This window comes from Manduca sexta, chromosome 24 (assembly GCF_014839805.1).
Source record: "Manduca sexta isolate Smith_Timp_Sample1 chromosome 24, JHU_Msex_v1.0, whole genome shotgun sequence".
Lineage (NCBI taxonomy): Eukaryota > Metazoa > Arthropoda > Insecta > Lepidoptera > Sphingidae > Manduca > Manduca sexta.
In genome coordinates, this window is record NC_051138.1 from 411,052 (window position 1) to 433,667 (window position 22,616).

The 22,616-nt window shown below is 35.1% G+C and overlaps 2 protein-coding genes and 1 long non-coding RNA gene across 3 annotated transcripts in view; 1 reads left to right on the top strand and 2 right to left on the bottom strand.

Annotated features, from left to right (window-relative positions):
- LOC115440471 overlaps nucleotides 1-7,476 on the bottom strand; it is a 60,050-nt gene extending 52,574 nt beyond the window's left edge. Inside the window, exons 1-3 of the mRNA XM_037442375.1 lie at nucleotides 7,263-7,476; nucleotides 1,988-2,082; nucleotides 1,127-1,212 (exon numbers count right to left, since the gene is read on the bottom strand). Coding sequence (XP_037298272.1) covers nucleotides 1,127-1,212; nucleotides 1,988-2,065 — 164 coding nt within the window. The 5' untranslated portion in view covers nucleotides 2,066-2,082; nucleotides 7,263-7,476. The remainder of the gene's footprint in view (nucleotides 1-1,126; nucleotides 1,213-1,987; nucleotides 2,083-7,262) is intronic.
- A 439-nt stretch (nucleotides 7,477-7,915) lies between these two features.
- Nucleotides 7,916-21,099, top strand: LOC115440474 (sphingosine-1-phosphate phosphatase 1). The gene is made up of 4 exons (XM_030164796.2): nucleotides 7,916-8,548; nucleotides 9,991-10,241; nucleotides 15,193-15,365; nucleotides 15,770-21,099. The coding sequence occupies exons 1-4, from the start codon at nucleotides 8,131-8,133 to the stop codon at nucleotides 16,185-16,187; spliced, it is 1,260 nt and encodes a 419-aa protein (XP_030020656.1). The 5' UTR covers nucleotides 7,916-8,130; the 3' UTR covers nucleotides 16,188-21,099.
- On the bottom strand, nucleotides 12,388-12,685 carry LOC119190385. The gene is made up of 2 exons (XR_005112894.1): nucleotides 12,594-12,685; nucleotides 12,388-12,499 (listed from the first exon to the last, which is right to left on the bottom strand). It is a non-coding gene; the product is annotated as an uncharacterized LOC119190385 (long non-coding RNA).
- Nucleotides 21,100-22,616: the final 1,517 nt, after the last annotated feature.

The window sequence follows — 22,616 nt, forward strand, 5'->3', positions numbered from 1 at the left end:
GTCGTATCTTATTGGCGACCGGCGAGCGAGATAAGCATCCAAACTACATCACATCGTAAATTATAATATTACTTAATTAATAGCGATACTATATTTGTTTGTCAACAATTTCTAACGGTTAAGATAACAACAAAGTTGACACGTAATGTTTATTCATAGGACAGACTCCGAGGCAGGCAGGTAGGCAGGAAGATCGATCTATCATAGGTATAACATGCTGTCTATCTCTCATCAACATTACACTTGGGACTTCACTATTACTACCAGGTAAAGTGTCCATTATAAGTGAATTGTTGAAATATATGACATACAGACTATTTGGTAAACGTCTGTGGATACAGAAAACAAAAATGAATGATTGAAATATAATCTCATAATTATAAAATATAATACATTACTCACCGGTAACCTAAAAATTATATTGTTTATAAATTACCTAAACCAATAATACCATTAAGTACCAAATAATAACCATATTTTCATATTGAGAGTAGGTAATCTCTGTAGCGAGTACGCGCGCACAAGCGCGTTACATTGATTGAACCGCGCTAGTATTTTGGTCTATCTAAAGGGGTCTGTACAAATTAACTCGACAAATGACTAGCTACTCGACTAAAATACTGTCGTAGCCCGAACTAGGCTTTAAGGCGCGCAGGTACCGCTTCGACGCTTTTAGTACGTAATCGCAGACTCGCCAAATGTGCGAAAGTCGTATGCAGACTATGCCGTTTGGCAAGCTCATATTATCATTAGTTTACATACATTACAATATGTGGGAAAAAATCACTAATAATATGCCAAAATAGAAATAGTCCGGCCGGTGGATTATACGTCTGCACGAGGAGCATTATAGATTAGATATAAACAATGTTTTAATTTTAATACATTACACCAACAAGGTCAGCAATATTAGTTTCTATGTATCACATTTTTCACTTCCAGATATGAATGAATGAAATAGTTATTTACCATATATCTACATAATTATATCTAAAGCGCTTGCCACACCCGTCTTATTAGGGTTTTTAGACCATTTGAAATAAACGAGCCCAATGCTTTTCACATCTTCTCTTTTAATTCGTTATGGTGGCCTTCAATGGTCCACCCACCTTATATAAATCCTTACCAGAATTTAATCAGCTCCTTAGGGTTAGCGCCATCGTCAAGACGGATGAGGAACTCGGCCAGAAACAGATCCAGCCATGTGGTTTTCTGCGCACAAAAGTTTTTATAAGCCCTAGGTATATTCGATTTTGTTTCTCTACTGGACTCCTCTACAATCCAATGGATCCTGCTATAAGTAAAATGTGAGTTTATTTGTTAGCATTTTTTTATTGCTATGAATGACGAGACGAGCTTCCGTTCGCCTGATGGTAAGCGATACGACCACCCATAAACAGTAGAAACACTGTCCAACACCTTGAATTACAAAGTATTGTTTGGTATTCCACCGCGTTCGTCATCCTGGGACATAAGATGTCAAGTCTATTATGCTGCTTGTCGGCAGAAATAGACATTGACGTGGTACCTACCCAGGCGGACCCTCACATGTGCGAGGCATACCACCAGTATAGCATTGAACAGGACTATATAAATCTCTGATACTTACCTATTTGTTCGGGAATTCTATATATTTTTGAGAGTTGCTTAAATAACAAGAGAGTATGTGCGCAATACGTAGGTACTCTCTGTTCCTTCACTCTTACTTCCGTACGGTGATACTTAATCCGACATGACCAGAGAGAGATCAGGCACAGGACCAACGGCTTTATGTGCTCTCCGAGGCACGAGACTAATCGCTAAATACCTGTCTTAGAGCTGCGACTGAGTAATTTTTAACATGGAAAAACTGAGTCACAATTATTTTTGACTCGACTCGGGATTCGAACCCATGACCCCCGCGCGGTAGTCGTACTTGTACCGCGTACACATTACAACTACGCCACCGAGGCAGTCAACTTTCAACTAGTTACTAGTGTATAGTGACCTCATAAGTGCCGGTCTCCGCTTTGAAGAAATGATCCCAGTATAGTTTCAACGTGTCCGTTTCTTCTTCCGCCGCCATGGTCACCGTGCGTCGACCTGCAACAAACGTTCAGCCATCAGCAAAAATAATAAATTTTAAAAGTATTTGTTAGGAAACTGAAATGTTTTGCTATGAAAGGATCAAGATCCTTATACAGAAATTTGTAATCGTTATTACTTACACACAGGCATAATATTCGTACGAGTTCCGATTAGACTTAATCTATATGGATATAATGTATTTACAATTTTGCAGAAAAAAAAACACATGCTACGCTAAAGCCCGGTTTGCTTGAATAAGCCGGTCTTAAAAAAAATATTATCTCCAAGATATCCACTTACAAAAACGCTACATAAAACATCTTGGCATTGGGTTTGGTTTCATCGGCAAGGATTACTCCCCAGGATGCCAAATTAAACCAGCTTGGCGGGACTGGCTTACTCGAGGTGATAGATATCTTGCGGTACACCCGACGCTCGGAACGAGCTGCTCAATCAAATATAAATTGATCTTTTTGACATACATTGGTCCAAATGTGTATTAATAGATATACAGAACCGCACACTGTACCGATTTCGCTTAAAGTGTAACATTGAATGCGATAATTCGTTCTACGGCACAGATTGAACAAAAGACAGACAGTAGGCTGTCTATAGTCATCGATGCTAATAGAAAACAAAACTATAGTATCGATAAGTTTATAGCTAAGATACCTCATACCCATATTTTTTTTTTGTTTTCTACTAGCTTTAACGATTGTGGAAAAGCAATCTCGTTTACTGGCCCTGGTCAATCTATCCCAGCGATGTTAGCAAGTATCCTTGAGGCCAAACACATCATTCAACAAAAGATTTTTGCCTGCCCCGCATTGTGTGTAAATCAAACATATTGTGGGACGCGTTTACAAGTAAGAGATGTCACAGAAAAATGATCTACGCAAAATCTTACTCTTGAATCCTGATTGTAGCTTAAACTTATTTAACAATACATTTACTTTAGTAGGTAGGTATAAACAAGCGAAGTTTTCGCTAAGTCTGTACTCAGCAATGATTCTTAGTCGTTAAAAATATTACATGTGTATTATGTACTATTTAATAATGTACTTGTAGCACTAGCGTGTTACAAGTACATTTAAATATACAGCCGCCATAAACCTTGTATTGACCGAATAGTAAAATATAGAAAATTAATTACTACAATAACGTTATAAGTATTGACTGCCTTGTTGGCATAGATATATTGCGTGCGCGGTACGCCGTACGATTATAGCGCTGAGGACTGGGGTTCGAATGCTGTATGGGGAAAAATATTGGGATTTTCTATTCAGTATCAGCCCGAACTCTGGAATTTGTCACTGATATGACGATGGGCTCGACCCCTATCCAGAGGCGGCTTTAGGGGGAGGCGAACCGGGCAACCGCCCAGGGCCTCGCGCCTACAGGGGCCTCGCGCGCGATGCTTTGGAGGACTTTTTTTACGATCTTACCAAGCAAACTGTTAAAACCGGGGAATTATTTTGCGCCGTCCGGGGCAACGCGTTGATATCGCCTGGGGCCTCGCGCCCACTAAGGCCGCCATTGACCCTATCACATCATAATACGGAATATAGTATACGTATGACCATTCGTATGGCTGAAAGTGACTGCACCAGTTTTGTCTCTACCAACAATTGGGCGGTAAAAAGCGAGCGCAAGTGTGTTTGCGTGTGCGCGCATGTAGTTGTTTGAATTTGTAAATTTAATTTTGATTAAACTGAAACGTATCATGACATTATAATTGCGATATTTAAAAAAGAAAATGCGTTACCGTTGCGTGTATGCGTTTTTATCCTAGAAAAACAGTAGACTCCAAACATGTGGACTAATAAGAAATGTCACAAATCTTGACGGTCGCTTAGGAATTTGTTATGTGTACACTATACAGACTATACGAATATCGTAGTGCGTAATTCGTCGAGAGCCCTCAGTGCCTACAATACATGTACATTATCATCATGTTTACAGTTACTATTCATCCAGGTACAAGATATAACGACATACTCATCAGATATCGTCCCCACAAAAATAAGTTTTTTAATTAAACGCATTAATAATGTGTATTATGTAGGTTTTAAAATGTTACCATTGAAATATTGTTACTGTGCAGTGTGCAGCTCAATACGTTCAAATCTGCCATTGTGAGTGCGAGTGGACCCAGCGCGTGGCCGATGAAGGTCAGGCTTCAAATAATTATGATGTGCTGTATCGAATATCGATAGCAGTCGTGGAGTAAATAATAATCAAATCGCCAACCAGTACTCCTAAAGCGAAGGTATGAGTTACATATACGTCAGGATATGTTTTCGTTAAGGCGATACCTCAAGGTCCATTTTCATACATTTTGTTTCACCTTTAATCTGGGTAACTAAACAAGTATTGGCAAGTAAAGAATTTAAATTCACGTCTAGTTAGTGATTAGTTCTCGCAGTTGAAAGAAAAACGTAAAAATAATTAATAATCATGGATATTTCGGCCTTTAAAATTTCGTCATATTAAATTTTAAAGGCCGAAATATCCATGATTAGTAATTATTTTTACGGTTTTCTTTCAACTGCGAGAAAGAACTATTAAATTCTTTACTACCAATCTGTTTAGTTACAGATAAGTGAAACAAAATGTATGAAAATGGACCTTGAGGTATCGCCTTAAAAACAAATTTTTGTATAGAAATTGAACAGCACTCCGGTGAGCGTATTTGGAACTAAAACACGGCATTATTTTTGTGTGTTTTGTTTGTGATTTAATTATTAATATTGGATAAAGAATGCGCATGGGCAATGGTAATTTTAATCCTTTCGATACCATACATATTATTGGCAAACGTTTATGTAAACAAGCTGGTTATTGTCGTTGCACCGGATGTGTTTCTTTTACTTTGGACTACAGTAATGTAAACAATACATTCATTCATAAGCTCGCGCTTGTATTTACAAGAGACTGGGACGATTTAGCTGTACTCGATATAGCGATTCTTCCCTGTCACACCGTAAAAACGCCACCCTCGAAATACAGTGGAAGTACGAGATATACATATATAAACTTTTCAAAGCATTTGCAGTATTAGAAACATACTATCTTAGTTAGAAGTAATGCATGCGAGGCAATATATGTTTTCAGTTAGGTTTCTAAACTGCAGTAGCCTGCTCAGGCGCACAGGCGAGGCCGACAACATTGTCTTTATATAAACTACAAAGTAAGTACTTAAACGATAATAATGGAGGGCCTTTAGAAAATTGTAAATCATCATCGGGAAGGGGAATAATCATAGTCTATTGAAAGCGATCGTCCCGCAAATGCCTTGTTTGTTCTATGTCATACATAGTTAATGCATTATTTTTTTAGAATGAAAGTGTTTGTGCAATGCAATGTCTAAGCTGCAGATACAGAACTAAAACAAAGTTAAAGTACATTTGGCATTTAACATGCCATGAAAGTGGGATCAATTCTAACTCCAATAACAGTCAATTACCTTAGCAGCATGGATCAGGTCACCCAACCCAGAGTCGATGTTATAAAATACACTAAATACAGCAATGTAAAATTCCAAATACTATAAAAAAAGTCTGTCTATCAATCCACAACGATCACTCGCTTTCACTGTCAAAAACTCGTGCGCAACACCGGGCATGCGCACGCGCACTTGGAGTACGTGTGCGTCGGACCGTACTGGCGCGCGCCACCCGACTACCTTATCAATAGTCGCCAGTCGCTACTCGCTAGTCGCAACATTATTTACTGGATAGTGAGAAGTGTTGCGATAAACTATCGTAAATGTGTAACAATGTTATCAACGCGAGATTTTCATGTACTTTAATTGGTTAACAATAACAATTCAATGGAAAAGTAGAGTTCATATCTCTGCTAGCCTTTGGCCGCCACTTGAGCCGGATAACGCGTTGTGGCGGCGCACGGCAGCCAGAAGGATGCGCAACTTTCTGGTTTCATGTATATTGTTTAACAGTCTTGGCAAATTGTTTATTGCTTAAATATAGTTGGAGTTTTCTTATCACAACTGGGTCATTGACCTTTTCTTAACCAAGCACCTGGTATCTAGAGGCAACTAAGTCTATAGAGACAATCTATTTGTTCTTTTCATTTGTAAATAGGATTATATTTATTGATTTTGAAAATTTGCTGAAAGTATTAAGTCTTCAGTACATTTTTAATATTTTTAAAATGATCCACCATAGGGCAATTGTGATTTAACTCATGGTTAAGAGGGTTTGAATCAGCACACTATATGATGCCTATTCTGATTGATGGGTCAACTTAGTCATGAATCCCAGGTAGCAAGATTCTAATTCAAACAAACAACTTTATTATCACATAACCAACTATTACAGTGTGTGTTACCTATTGAGCTGACTTAAGTTCATATGTTTATACCCAAAAGGACAAGCAGAGGCAAACTCATTGCCCCTGCATAAAGTGTTGTATAGTAATTTTGATGGTCCCCAAGAACAAAATCTCATCTGCAAAATATCTAGTTTCAGTATGAAGGTTTAAAGTTAAGTGAAAATATAAATATCAATTACTTATTTCAAAACTATTGATTGTTATCAAAAATTTATTTAATTTCTATTTTGAAATAAGTCATTGATATTTATATTTGCACTTAACTTAAATCCTTCATACTGAAACTAGACATTTTGTGGATGAGATTTTATTCTTGGGCATTGTCGATATGTTTGCTCATAACACCTTCAGTTTACTTCTTACAATAATTATTATTAAGCATCTAATAAAAATGTTAACTCTACTATTTAATAACATTAGGATCCAGTTGTTTCAAATTATTTATAAGTATTATTGTGTATAAAAAGGTTTGGATGATGAAGTTTATATACTTAGTGTTTAGGATTTACCTACCAAATAAAAAAAAAGATTATTTAAACAAGATAATAACTGTAATAAAAATATTAAAAAACAATACCAATAATATGTGTAACTGACTATAAGAACGGATTGAAAATAGTTTTCAATGAGATTTTTTTTAAGGACAACTATTATGCTAATAAAATTGCAATTTTCTGTATTCTCTATTTTTGTTGTTGCAATACGAATACACTACAATAAACAATAACTACCAAACTGTTTTTCAGGAATGAACTTCAATGTTAAAACCATTATCATGTCGACTATATACCTGATTTAAGAAATCAAAATAAACATAAGTGCTGAATAGTGCATTTACTTACATATGAGTTGGCCCGAAACGTGTACACGATACTGTTTAATTACTTCGATACGTTTTAAGATAATAGATTTAATTAGATTTAGGTATTTATATTCTTGAGGAATAACTGAAATATTTTATTTTATAAGTTTATCTACCGTCGCTCATTCATACAACTTTTTGACAACAAATTGAAAGAGTATGAAGTTTATCTTTACTTTTACAATGACAAATGACAATTCAGAATTGGAAGCAAAAATAGTTGAAAACATACATTCTATGTAATGATAGTATAAAATACAAATATATCGGAAAATAGAAAAAAAGTTAAATTAAAACCTTGAGCTTTTCTAATAATCTTACAACAATATATAATTTTAAAAGGAACGTTTATAATTTTAATGTCTTACGAAAATAATTCAAGGATAATTATTTATTATAATGTGGCTAAATATAATTCTATCTGATTACCTTTCAGTTATTATTATAGTGATTCTTTAACTCTTGGGTCCTCTCAATGTGACATTGACATTTACGTGTGTCGCGGGAATATAACCTTATATACTACATAATAAGGTTGTTTTTCCCTGACACGCGTAATGTCATGTGGCTGTCGGGCTCGCCGGCAAGCCTTTTATATTGCATCACAATCACACATCACTTTTATATTGCAAAGTATTATAGTAATTATTATTGTAGATTTAAATGCTTATTAATACTTCTGTGTGAGTACTAAACGCAAACGTCATATGAATATGACAATCGTAATGTCAAATAAATGACAGTTTGCCATTGATAAACGGTGGAATCGTGCGACTGTAGTTAATGTGACTATGATTCATGATTAAAGTACAATTATTATCTCGAATAATAATTATACAACTTTAAAAATGTGGGATAATATTATAGAATATTTAAAGGACCCGTTGTTAGTTATAAAAGTGCAAAACTTCTTCGGCGTCACATACAAAACTAGTAGACAAGAAAATGATTCATCTGAGGTACTACATTCCGAGAGGCTCGAGGGCGTGAATGAAGAGTGCGATTTGAAGCAACACAAGAGGATCCCGAGCAACATATCGAGCAGTTCTCAGTCGTCGTACGATACGGATACGTCAGCGGAGAGTGGCGGGAAGGACGAGGTTGTTTTGTCGATAAACAATCTGTTCTGGTACTACTTGTTCGTGCTGGGCACGGAGCTCGGCGATGAGATATTCTACGCGACGTTCATCCCGTTCTGGTTCTGGAACATCGATGGCGCCGTCGGCCGGCGCGTGGTCCTCGTGTGGACGGTCGTCATGTACATAGGTGAGTTTATTAACAAACACTCATATGTGACCAACATATATAAACCCACACATTTATCAAGAACAGTATTTTGAGTTTGAGTTGCCATTCCTGATAATATTATCCCTCCATCAGATACTGGATAGTAACAATATCTTTCAGAATGAAAAAAGAGCTTGAAAACAGCTGTAGACCATTGAAGTATATCAAGTTGGTAATTGATATGCTTAAAAGCACTCTCTCGTACCAAAGGCTTACCATCCAACAAATAGCAATTTTATTCTGTCCTCATCATCTGCCGTAGAGGAGAAGATAGGTCTAGGTACCTTTAAGATTTCCAAAGCATCTTTATACCATGGAAAAATTGCAATAATTATTATGTATGCGCATTATTATTCAGGTCTGCCTGAAACAGGAATAATTTAATATATGTAATAAAAAATAGCCCATTGTTTTGTACCTTACAAGCGCACAATAAAATAATATTAATTTTGATTAAATATTAAATAAGAAAGAACTCTCCTGGATGAATTTGGCCACAGTGGATAGTCTCAATGGAGATCAACCAGGTATACTGGAGATACTTTAGTGCATAAGTGTGTGCCCAATATACAGGTGCACTCAGTCTTATGAGATGGTGATCCAACAAAACTAAAAAGAGATCAGGGGTAGGACCCATGGCTTTACATGCTTTCCAAGGCATGGGGCATCACACTGTCAGGTCATGAATCATGACACCGAGCTGAGACAGATATTTTTTTTTTAAGATAGAAAAATTCAGTCGCTATATTTTAAAGTATTAAGCAAGCATTGGCCTGTTTGAAAGCTTTACTCTGAATGTAAAGTTAAAATCAATGTAAAAGTCCAACATTTTTTTAGATATTATACATATAAAACCATACAAGATATAAATTTGCTTACAACTGCTTTGCTTATTTAAGTACTAAGTTAATAATACTGTCTACCAAAATCTTAATACTTGTATAATATCACATTGAACAATAAAAATATTCTTAAAATCTCGTTAGATCGACAAGGGACGGCATAATGACGCCATTTATATTCATTGCACGCATTCTATTAATTTATGGTTGTTATTTATAGCTCACCAATATACCTACAGTTTATTATACAGTGCATTTTAGACGACATTCAATTAAAATGCGATTGATTTAAAAATATATACAGTTAGCCCTGATCTAGGCACTAAAATACAAATGTATATAAACTAAGTGGGACTATTTCTTAATAATAATATAATAAATATTAACTATTTTCAAAATAATAAATATTATGTATCACATGATCATATTATATTACAGATCATTTAAACATTTGACTAACAGATATTATAATATATAATCGGAACCACAACTTATTACTTTACAGCCAACACATTGCCTGCTGTACGCGTGCTAGGATGTGTTTCACATTAAAAGACACCATCTCCATAATTCTTTCAGGTCAGGGCTTCAAAGACATAATCCGCTGGCCACGTCCAGGGTACCCAGTAAAGAAGTTGCAGCAGAAGTGGGCGATTGAGTACGGCATGCCGTCCACCCACGCAATGGTGGGTATGTGCATGCCGTTCTCGGTGCTGCTCTACACGATGGACAGGTACATCTACCCGGCGCACTGGGGAGTCCTTGTGGCGGTCTCCTGGTGCTCGCTCATATGCGTCAGCAGGGTGTATCTGGGCATGCATTCTGTTTTGGTGAGTTGAGTTTTATTTCATTACGTTTGTGTAAGTTGTTACGTACTTAGCGCATAAATTCGCACGGATAATGCGTTTATTTGCGCGCGCAAAAACCAATGTGGCATAAGTTTTAATAACCGTGGATTATGTTTACTATCTATGAAATTTAGAGTACAATTATCATAAACATAGCTAATACGCACTAACATTATGCCTGTCTTAAAACGTAATTGACTTCAATGTTCTGTTGTCAAGTAAGGACGAGCCTGCTTATATAACTATTACGCAATGGAGTTAGTAATAAAAAGGCAAAACAATTAAATATAGACTACGAACTAAATGACGTTTTACCAAATGGACAGTGTATATGCTAGTCAACTCTTGTACTTACGACGTTTTTTTATTATTAAGTATTCAAATGTATGGTAATAATATTTTCGAATCGCATCGTACATTACCGCCGGATTTCAGCACGTCTATGGCCTGTGTGTGACCAATGCTTATAATGCAAATATCCACAGTATTTGCAAATGTGAAGGTTGCACAAATAATTGTGATAGTAATCATTTAAAGGCAGATTATTTTTTTAAACTGTGTGAATAGTGATGTCAACATCACTCATTATTAAAACTCCGTGATGCAGGACGACATTGATGTTGTTCAAGGTGAAGTTGGATCATTATAAAAGAAATATACTTATATCTTGCACCTAAAATTACCACGACATAAATAATTATTAAACTAAGATTCATATTTACTGTAATATATCATTGTCCATTCATAAAACTTATATTTATAACTAAATAGTATTTTGAGCCGTTTTAATTTACGCCCTTGGAGTAATAAAACAGGCGTAATCAAACACTTATCACGAAGTACTTAAGATTAGAAAAAAACAAATAAGCAATAACTAATACTATTTGAGTCATTTGACTCAAATAAAGAAACAATGAACAAACAAATTATTAGAAAACAGATATGCAACCATAATGTCTGATTAATCGACCAAAAATGTCAATGAGTCGTGATGCCATGCTAGATTACAATACACCTGTATTACAGTATTTACTTGCTCCAGTTTCTAATAGTACGTACATAAGATTACAATAATTATTATAATTCTTTAACCACATTTTTAAATTTATATTATTAATTAAAATTTTAAGAATATCAGTCAAAGTATAATGTACTTACAATAATAAAGGAGGAAAATGTATTATATTAAAAAGAATAATTAATTTGCCTTCAAAACATTTCTAATGAGAAATTACCTATATTTATTACGATTTGTTGCATTTAGTTAGTTATCTAAATTGTAACTATTATGTTTGTCTATTTCTCGGTACTGGGGCCTTACCACCATCTTTTACAAAACCATCATATTGCAGGAACGTTTTGTTTCAAGCTTAAAGTAATATTACTCAGATTCGTACTATGACCTCATAAAAACAATATTGTTTTACTCCTGCGTAGGGATGGAAAAGAACGAATGATTGTTTATTCCCTGATTTAAGATGGCTAAACATTTTATGTACGTTCCAAGTCACGCATATACTGAACTGTTTAAATAAATTTTAAAGTCAGAATAATATATTTTTATGTTAGTTTTATAAGTGCATTGTGAATAAAAAAAAAAAGCTGTATAATTATAAAAAAATATCCCTGTGGTTTTAAGCAAACATTTTGGAAATCGGAAGTTTCTTCGGGTATGTATGCGGCCGGAACGGAACGGTTTTTCTAATGTTATTAGACTCAAGTTCGCGGTCGCACTTTAAATGTTTATTGTGGCAGTGGTGTAATAAGATATTATTTAATACATTTGTTCATAGTTTTAACTTGATAGTGTCGATATAATGTCAAGCAGCGAGTGAGTATAATATGCTTTAATATTTTATATGCTAAAACAATGAAGAAATTATTGCACAGCGATACTTCGAATACATTTTTAATAATAATTGCCATGATAAATTTGGTTTAAAATATACAATAGGTAACATATTATTAAAAAATACAATAAATATGACGAGATACTAGCGTATTATGCCTAGAAATTATATAAAAATCCTAATAGGACCTATATAAAACAAAGAAATCATACATTCATGAGATTTCGACGTTGGAATTTCAAGAGGTTTTTTCATTCAAGTGGTTTGCATTTTTTGCAGCGGCAGAGTTCGGAGAGTTTCGGGGCGACAGCTAGAGTTATTATTGGAGTATTAATTACTAGCAGCATTGTCTTGCTCTATAAATTCGAAGATTTCGTATTCATTGGCCATCTAAAATCACACCACATTCATAATAATTATGCGCCCTTTTTGGATGATATACCGTTATAACACACATCATGAGTATTTAAAACAGTTACGCAACTATTTTTACATATTTTTGAAGAATATATGAAAGAAAATCGCAAAATAATGTTAAAAAAGTCTTGGAAAACCAACTTTTATAACACTGCCAAATTTGACATAAGAACAATATTACTTCTGTCTAAAACACTTCATGGTACGCTATTGAATGAATGATTTACGATGACGTCACACAAAACTGCTCGATAAAACATCATAGTTTTAAGCTTGTTTTAAGCTCGTCATGGTACGAAATTTCTAAGTAAGGTTATAATAAGACTGTTATAAGAGATGGTGGTAAGGCCCCTGTACCGACTGGCGTCATGAAGTGTGGTACTCTGAAAGCTGCATGTTGATAAAACAGTTCCCAGAAATGTAAGAGTGTCTAGTTTCCTCGTAGATCGCACGTTTAGACATAAACAATATGGTTTTGATGTAATCTGTTGCTATCACGTAGGCTACAGTTGCGCATTTTCTCTATGAATTTGTGTATGTACTGGGTATAAACCAACATATAAAATTCTGGACATATAAAAATAATATAATATGATGAATCATATTCTTTGATTATATTAATTGGAATATATTAATATGTGAAGAAATTACTTTTACTCATCCTTTTTAAGCACACCGCCCCCGCGGATTAGTGTGAGATTTGGCATAAGCAATTAAAATTCATAATGGAGGTGTACAGGAAAATACCATTTATGTGATGTTTTGTAAATACATTAAACTTGATTGTCCATTTTGACCACTGGACGACTAGTAGTTTAAGTACTTAAATTCAGGAACAAATTTCATAACCAACTTAAATGACGGAACTTAAGAATGTGATTGTTGGGAACACAACCATCTGCAAATTATAGAATAAACAACAAACGTCTATGTTCTTCGCACACTTGATCCATTTTAGCGTTGAGGCTATTTTAGAATTGCTGTAACTACAGGATTTGAAATGCTACAAATGAAAGGAATGTACTTTATTCTTAAATAAATACTTTGTCGCGTGATCCAACATCGTTGAGTTTCATAAAAAATGTTTTACATAGATATTAACTATAATTTATGTAAATTGTGTTTCTCAGTGCATAATTAATAACTATGTAGCAACATTACTTACATAAATTATATGCCATTGTAAAAAAACTAATTGCTGTACATTCTTTATTTTGATTTGTCATCCATTGTAGTCTCCAGTGGAACTTGTAGTTAATCTTACTTCATACTTTTATTATAAACTAGCTGACCCGACAGTCGTTGTCTTGTCTTTCTATGAATTTGCAGAACATTGTATCAATCGCTGACTGTTATTTCAAACTGCCGGTTATGTCAAACAACTGAACTGTAAAAATAATACTATCGTTTGTTTTCTTAAATTTCTAATGTTCCTCTCAACTTCCTTAATTTTTTCATCCATTTAAACCTTGCCCTGTCAATAACGAACACATAAAAGAAAGATTTATCCAATTCGGTGCAGTCTTTTGGAAGTTATTCGCGTACAAACATTTCGATGATTTATTTTTATTTATATAGATGTGAAAATGTATAGAACTTGGTATGTCTATATAAGGTAAACACGGAAAAAACTGAACGGATTTGGATGAAATTTCGCAGACGAGTAGATCATGTTTTGTATTAACACATAGTCATAGGATATTATATCCCGGTAATTTGCTCCCATGGGAAATAATGTACATTTTATATGTGACTTTTTAAATATATGGCCTTGACCTAGTCCATTTTTTTAGTGATTTAGTAGCAGTAAAAGATTTTTTACGCGCACGAAGCCGCGAGCAACACTTAGTCACTAAATAAATAAAACATGCGATACATGTCTCATTCACTCAATCATTTTAAGGATTGTTCCATTTCAAATTTAGTATTATAAGTTAATAGGATGACATATTGCAATATCGGGAACAAATACGATCTTTGTATGAGTTTCTAAAGCTTGTTTTAACACAAAATATAAATCTATTTATTAATGGCGAAGGGTTCAATTTTGCGAAAGAGAACCAGACATAACATATAGATGTGCATAAATGTGGTCTGCAAATTGTTCCAATGATTATTAGATTCTACATAAAGGGAAGCCGGCAGGCACTGGGTTATATGAACCCTTCGCCACTGCCGCTTACCGACCTTGAAATAGTCAACGAAAACCATGAAAATATATAAATACATATATAAATACGCTATCACCACTCCAAAAGACATGATTTTATACTGTAATAGTCTATATCGGTTTACAATATTGTAATTATGAAGGTAGGATGTTAAAATTTTTCCTATAGGCATTTTTTACTTCTATAATTCACAAGGGTGGTAACTGGTAAGTTAGAAATTAAAAAATCCGATTGTCGTCGTCCAATGTAGTACACGTGAGCTAAACATAGCGGTGGGTTGCTAACTGGTTTATTGATTGAAACATCCTACCCTCATAATTACAATATTGTAATCCGATGTAGACTAATACAGTACAGATTTGTGCCCAGCAACAATAAATATATTAACCTTTGAAATCCTTTCAATGGGAGAGTAGGCCCATGCTCAGCACTGGGACAGTATATGATACAGGGTCGGTATTATATCCATATTTATTAAGTGGGGTACCATTCCAGGACATAGCAGCAGGTCTGCTGCTGTCGTCCTCATTGCTGCTGGTGCTGATCCCGCTGGTGGACGCGCTGGACGGGTTCTTGCTGACGTGGCAGTTTGCGCCGTTGCTTGTCGTCACCGTCTCCATACTCGTCATTGTCTATTATCCCAACGCCGACAAGTGGACACCCACCAGGTGGGCTTTAAATCTACATTTAGTGATTATATTGTAGTCTACGTATAAAAATAAAACTGATTGTGATACTTTTAAATATTTGTTTGGTTGCCAGTAAAAACATTACAAAAATTGATAATGGTAGCCGTTTTAGAGTAAATGCCAGTCACGCACAAATTGTTTTTATGTGAGAAAATTTAAAGTTGTTGGATCTGCAATATAGTTAATTTAAAAAAAATAATTAAAGTTATTCTCTGCACTTCAACACCTAGTCTATAAATGACACTATAGTTATACTAAAAATTTTAACATATCAGAGACGCATTTTCTGCGTTTGTAATCTCAATAGGATAACATTACCCACCACAAAGACTTATTCTTTAGGCAGAACAAATCAAAACTTATCGTCCTGTGATTCCTTCCAGAGGCGATACGACGATGATAGTGAGCGTGTGTACCGGCGTTCTGACTGGTTCATGGACCAACTATCAGCTCGGCAACATGGTGGCCAGTCCCCAGGGCCCACCCTACCACATCATCTGGCCCTCGGTCGAGATGCTGGGCTGCACCATCCTGCGGACCATACTGGGTTTCTGCGGTGTCCTAGCCACAAGAGCTATAGGCAAATCAGTGTCGTACGCCTTCGTCTGTGCCTTACTCGGTAAAGACAAGAACGCACTGCGAAACTCCGAAAACAGTCTTAATAATAAGCACAAAATCATAGTGGAGTTGAGTTATAAATACTTTACATATGGTATGATCGGTTATAACACCACGTACGTGTTCCCCAACGTGTTCGATTTGCTGCGAATCAACAGACCCACCTACTATACAGAGATTTAGATCAGTTTTATGATCGCTGCATCGTTCGTTATTTCTAGCTGTTAGATAAACCTGGATTCCACACCATTTGTTGGGCCTTGGACAGCTCTTGCGGAGCTCGTAGAACGTTGTATTGTCGAGAGATGGCGCTGTTATATTTTTCGCGATTTACTGTGAGACAGTCGCTGCGATTTTGGTTCAGATTTGTCGCTAAACTAGTTGGTGTAGCTATAGGTTTGTTAGTGTTGCAGAAGTGTTAATAAGTCGTAGTTGCTGTGGAGTTATGTGTTCATAATTATAATTGATTTGAAAATTTAATAAAAAAAAATCAATTTAAATCTGTGTGCCAAATTTCACTCAAATGTCAATGTTAAGTTGTTCCTGCGTTTACTGCTAACAAACATCTCAAATGTCTAGAGTTTGTATTAACAACATTTTAAAGTGCAAGGGCTAGATGTTGTAAAAACTTTCTTTATTATAAAGCAGTAAGGTTATGACCACCACCACGAGGACAATTCTCAAAGGAAATTTATTAATGTTCGCATCGTTGCAAGTGAAGGAGATCCAGTGCCTAGATTTCATCAACCTTTTTTTTACTTTTGCAATACTGTTCAAACCTAAAGCTACGCGGAGTATTGTCGTCACAATGCCTTTAAAGCCGTCACACGGCATCACGTTATATAGTTGAACGCACCGCGTTCGAGACCATTGTTATGAATACTGTATATAATTTATTGTTAAATATTATTAATGTTATTGTAGAATGTGCCTTATGAAGTAGCACCGTGGGGAGTAAGTGGGGGTAGGCTGGGAAATATAAAGCCGACTTTGATTTGGGCTTGTTGAAAAATGATAATAAAACGTTTTCGTTTTATATTTTTTTCTGAATGAAGGTATACCGTGAAGTCGCCAAATATTATAATATTAGAACAAAAAAAAAATAACGAAAAAAATAAAGAGATAATTATAATTAATAATTTCGATCAATTTACTGGTGAGCAGATACGTCTTACTATGAATTATCAGTCCTATGTTTATGATTGTAAGGTTGAAATTCAATTGTTATATATATGGTTGTTGTTGGTATCAAAGTGTCAATCACATTTCTTTATTTCGCTATTTCGAAGCCATTAAGGTTATAGCTTAAGGTCCATTTTTCATACATTTTGTTTTACCTTTAATCTGGGTAACTAAACAAGTATTGACAAGTATTTTTGTTACCTACTTTTTTTATAATTACACGTGTGATATACGTACACGCACGCACACTTTACCTGTTAAATATGTGAAGATGAAACGTTCAATTCGTTTCAAACGAAAGGAGACGGGAAATTGGGCTTGACAGTACACTTATGAAACATATATCAATATTCTTCTTCTATTTTTATATCTGCTAATAAAAAATATTAGATTGTATTACAATGGGAAAATAAAAAGATGATGAAAAGCGTTTTTTTACGCTGTATTCTATAGCGATTATTTCTTTACTCCCGTTGTAGAGACAGATTTTTTTTTCTAATTTAGAAATGGTTCTATTATTCCTATAAAATAATGCATAAATCATCTCTGCAACACTAAGCCCAAGGTTCTATGGAGTTTCGCCCGTCTCCTTTGGACCTTGCCAACGTCGTCGAACACACACGACCTAAAGTAATGACGAATCCCTGGTCGAATACTTTTGGTGCGTAAAAGGCGTATCCGTACTCGTGTATGTGGAAAATCTAATATTGTTTAGTATTTGTAACAGCTGCTAGTTACCGTTCCGTATGCACGGCAAGGAGGAGTTTACCGAGTATAGTTACGAATCGTCATTCCTAGTACCCGCTCTAAAGATATCACCTTGTCACTGTTTAATCTGTAGGTATATGGCGAGATGATTGATGGTTGTTTTAAACTTTACTCTCTCCGCGTCATACCGCCGGTGACTAGCAGAAGTGCAGGAATATGTTATTAAACATCACCAATTTATTGTATAAATTATTTTTAAGTGTTTTTATGTACCTGTGACATATCATGTGATTTTTGCATTCCATTCAGCCTCACAAGTCTACCTAAAAATATTCTTATTCGCAAGCCATTTACGATATAAAATTATGTGTATGCTTTATGTCATTAATGTTTTGTATCTTTGATTGAGAGCTATAATTTAAACAATTCTTGAACAAACAGATAATTCACGAACAATTTACTTTACACTACTATTGTTGCCAAATACTGCAGTGCATACCCGTTCTTATATGTGTACACAACTGAAGACCTGATGGATCAGTCGATCGTTTGATGATGGGCGTCGTCAGATCCATTAAGAGGTATAAAGAAGCCCAGTTCTTAATTATTTTTTATACGAGAGAATTACCTTATAGTTAGTGCAGTATAGGTCAGATAATGTAATGGGGCCATCCATAAATTACGTCACACGTTAAGAGAGATGACGAGGGTCGACGAAGTGTGATATGTAACAAGATAACGGGATCCAAATTATTAGATATTCTTATATCTTATTATTCTTTGGCTCTCTCTCTCTCTGGTCGGTCCCTGATATCTGAGGATCGTGGTCAGCATCAGGGTTGCATCTGGAGCGGATGGTCTGCCTTCACCGGTTTCTGTTCAGCGCGTCTCTTACAGTTGTGTAGAATTTAGAGGACGATGAGTCTTTTACTTGCTCGGTCCATCTCATTGGTATACGACCACGCAATCTTCTGCCTTCGGTGTTCCCCACCATAATCTGTTTTTCTAAATTTTCATCGCCTCTGCGCACTGTTTGGCCAAAATATGAGAGAATGCGTTGTCGGCGTATAGTGGACAAGCTATGATTTGATTCATAATTCTTTGGCTATATAAGGTTTAATTTGTTTTGTAGGCGAATTCCCGTCCACTATACCACGGTCGCTCATTGGCTGTATTTGAGCCAAATTCCGCCCGCTGGGATGTGAGGTTGATTATATTTAACAAAGTAGCGCCCTATTTACGACGAACTACTCTTTTCATATATTCAGTTCTATGGAAACATATTGCAAAACGTGTGACGTCAGAACAAGTTTCACACAAGAACTTGGGAGCAGTCAAACAATCAGAAACTTCGTGTGACATAGTTTAAGGATTGCCTCAATTAGCGAGAGATGGCACCACTAAGTCAACATAATTATGCCGGCTTGTTTGTATTATATATGCACTATACTCGTCATCCTGATATGTCCAATTATAAACCACATCCTGTCTGCTTACATAACAGTACTTGCAATTTGTTTGGCGGGATTTCCAAATGATCATTTGACTACAAAATACCTAACTAATGTACCATATTTAAGGAAAGTAAATGTGAACAAATATTTACACTGTTCTAAAATTATTTCTGTTATATCACCCTGCCCTTTGCGTATTCCTGTATGGCGCTGAGAGATATTCTGTTAATCATTGATGACAGGTCCTTTTGATCAATGTTTAAGTAAATATTCATAAGACGTATTATTACAGTTAATGCATATAGTTTAATTTGATTACTTTTGACTTTGGAAACTGGTTTTTATATTTGCCCCTCTTCGATTATATTCAACAATTTAGTACGACATCGTCAAATAGGCATGTAATGGCACTATACATAGCTGCGCGCTAATGATTACGCGAATATTCCTCCACTTAATTACATTGTCAATTATTTACTGGTTAACATTGCAGTAAATTTTATTTTGTAAATATACGCAGGCAGGAAAAATAAACCAAATGTTTTTCATGTACGCATAATTAGGTACTAATATTGTTCCTATATCTTCGTGAGATTAATTTTTAAAATTTTCGACAACACGAATTACTGTTATGCAGTGTGTAATAAAATATTGTAACATATTTAATGGGACAGCCATAAAAAATGCATGTATTTGATTTTATTTTGACTCATGTAAGTTGAAAACATAAAGTTTTGCTGCAAATTGAACAGGTTTGTCTTGTGATTTAAAACGAACAATCCGTATAGCCTAATTACGGTTGAGAAAATTACAGATAAATCATCTCAGTTAAGCTAAAAGTTATTTAATTTAGGTTTCGGTACGTAGCCCGCATACAGCCTAGTGCAGACTACGCTAGACTACGTAGTTCAGTGGAGTAGAGAGTATTAGTAACGGAACGTGTCGTGGACACCAAGAATTTTATAGTGACTAATATTTAATGCGACTAAAATGTTGGCGTAATACAAACTAGGCTTTGTCGCTAGAGGTGGTATCAAACAGTAATGTTAAATTTCTCTGGATTTTATGAATATAGACTGGCCTACATTGAAGCCCGACTAATTGGAAATCGTCAGTATTCCACGTTCTTCACTATAATAATATGTACATATAGCGCTCAATATCCAGACGAATATAAAACTCACTTTAGTGATGTGCCAACTCGAGATAAACAGAACTCGAGCTAACTCGAGTTGAAGTTCACGTAACTCGAGTTCAAGTCGAGTTAAGTAACTCAAGTGAACTGGGTAAAATGAAACTGAGTAATGATTTGTTTTGGGTTATTTTTATAAATGTAATGACTCACCAATAAAAAAGGAATTTATTTATTCATCATGTATTTATGTTTTATGTATTTAAGATTAAATCTTCGTAACATAAATAAAGTAAGTATTTAAACTCGAGTTAAAGAGAATTCAACTCGAGTTGACTCAATCTAAACCCAACCCGAGTTAACTCGAGTTGACACATCTATAACTCACTTAAGCCACCGCCCTACTGGTTTTAGCCTATGGAATGGCGATAGGTAGATGACGATAATACGCTATACTCTGTAGAGAGCGAGACAACACCGCCGCGCTGCTCTCATCAATTGAGGAATGCCCACATGTGTGTATCGAATTTTAAATTAAATAAAATCGGTATTTACAATGTTTACCAACGATTTGGTTTTGAGCCACGAGGATAGCATTGTGTTAAAACGAAAAGGAAAACGCATAATATGTATATAATAGGTACCTACGCATCCTATCGTAAAATTAATGTTATGACTGGTATTCCCCTTTAGAACTTTATAATCTGATTATTTATATAGTGATTTTAGTTTCCTTATTTTGTCATCATAATAAATTGCCATCATCAAAGCCATTATAATAAATTGTTTGTCTTCAAAGACATTGAACTGGATAGTTGGTTATAGACTGGACAGTTACATCAGGATCAAATTTGTGCACGAAAGTTATTAACAATTGGTAATAAGTCGTTGTCTTATTTGAAATGCTCGAGTGACAAGATGTCACAGCATTCTTAGATACCTTTCTATTTTCTGTAAATATGCTTTACAGAAAATAGAAAGGTATAAAGGTATATAGGTAAACCGGAAGGCGGTTCTTAGATATCAATACAAAAAACAAAACATATTTACAGAAAATATGCTAATAAGTATGTACATTAAAAATATGAAGTATTTTATATTGGTGTTTTGTTATTTCACGGCAGATAGACTAACCATTGCATGAGCGTAATATATTTGTATGACAATCTTCCCAATGTCCGCTCTACATAATCTTAGGATTACCTATTTGTTTGCATATATTCATTAATTCGTAAGGGCCCGGTTGTACATTCCAAGGCAATTCCTACAGGTATATTTAAATGATTAGCAGCACAGTCATAAAGACATTTAAATATAAAATAATTTTGTCTATTCCGCCAAGCAGCGTGCAAGCAATGTTGTATAAATTAAATGAAATAAAAGCCAATGTTATTAGAGAATGTATTATTATATTACTAATGTTATAAAAGGTAACATCTACTTCAATTGTCTGACAACTGATAAACGGATGCTTGCAGTCGCTTAAGAGCGACTTTAATGGACATGAATTAAATTGTATCTTTGTTAATCAATTTTTGACAGCTCGAATAACATATGGGCTTTTGTTTACATTCGCACACGGTGGAGCCGTAACTTCGAGCAGACATATACCATCACGCTTTGTTATCAAACAAAATACGTTTCGTCATCCAGTTGCATAAACAATTACTTCATTTGTGCACAATATTATGGTGATAAGCTAGACTCGTAATAGAGTCAGAATATATATATCGATGGTTAGATATAACTACAAAATGTGGGTGCATTGTTGTGTCTCTGTTAAACCCTTTGTGGATAAAGTTTCGAACTTGTCCACGTGGAATGTAAATATTTTGAAATTTGGAGCGGTTTTTGTGGTTTGTCCCGCAATTTTAAATTAAGTGCAATGTCGAGTGAAATGGAACAGCTATGAAGTAAGCAATTATCACCATAATATGTGCTCATAGGTTTTTTGTAGAGTCCATGCGGATCATTGTACATATCATATTCTTATGAATCATTATAACTAATGTGTATGTCGGAGATAAGCCAGTATCCTCGTGTTCGGAGTCCATTATAATGAAAACACACTCTTAATATTGGTTGGTTTATTCTCTCTTGATCTTGGAACACAAGTGAAGTGAATTTAAAATGACC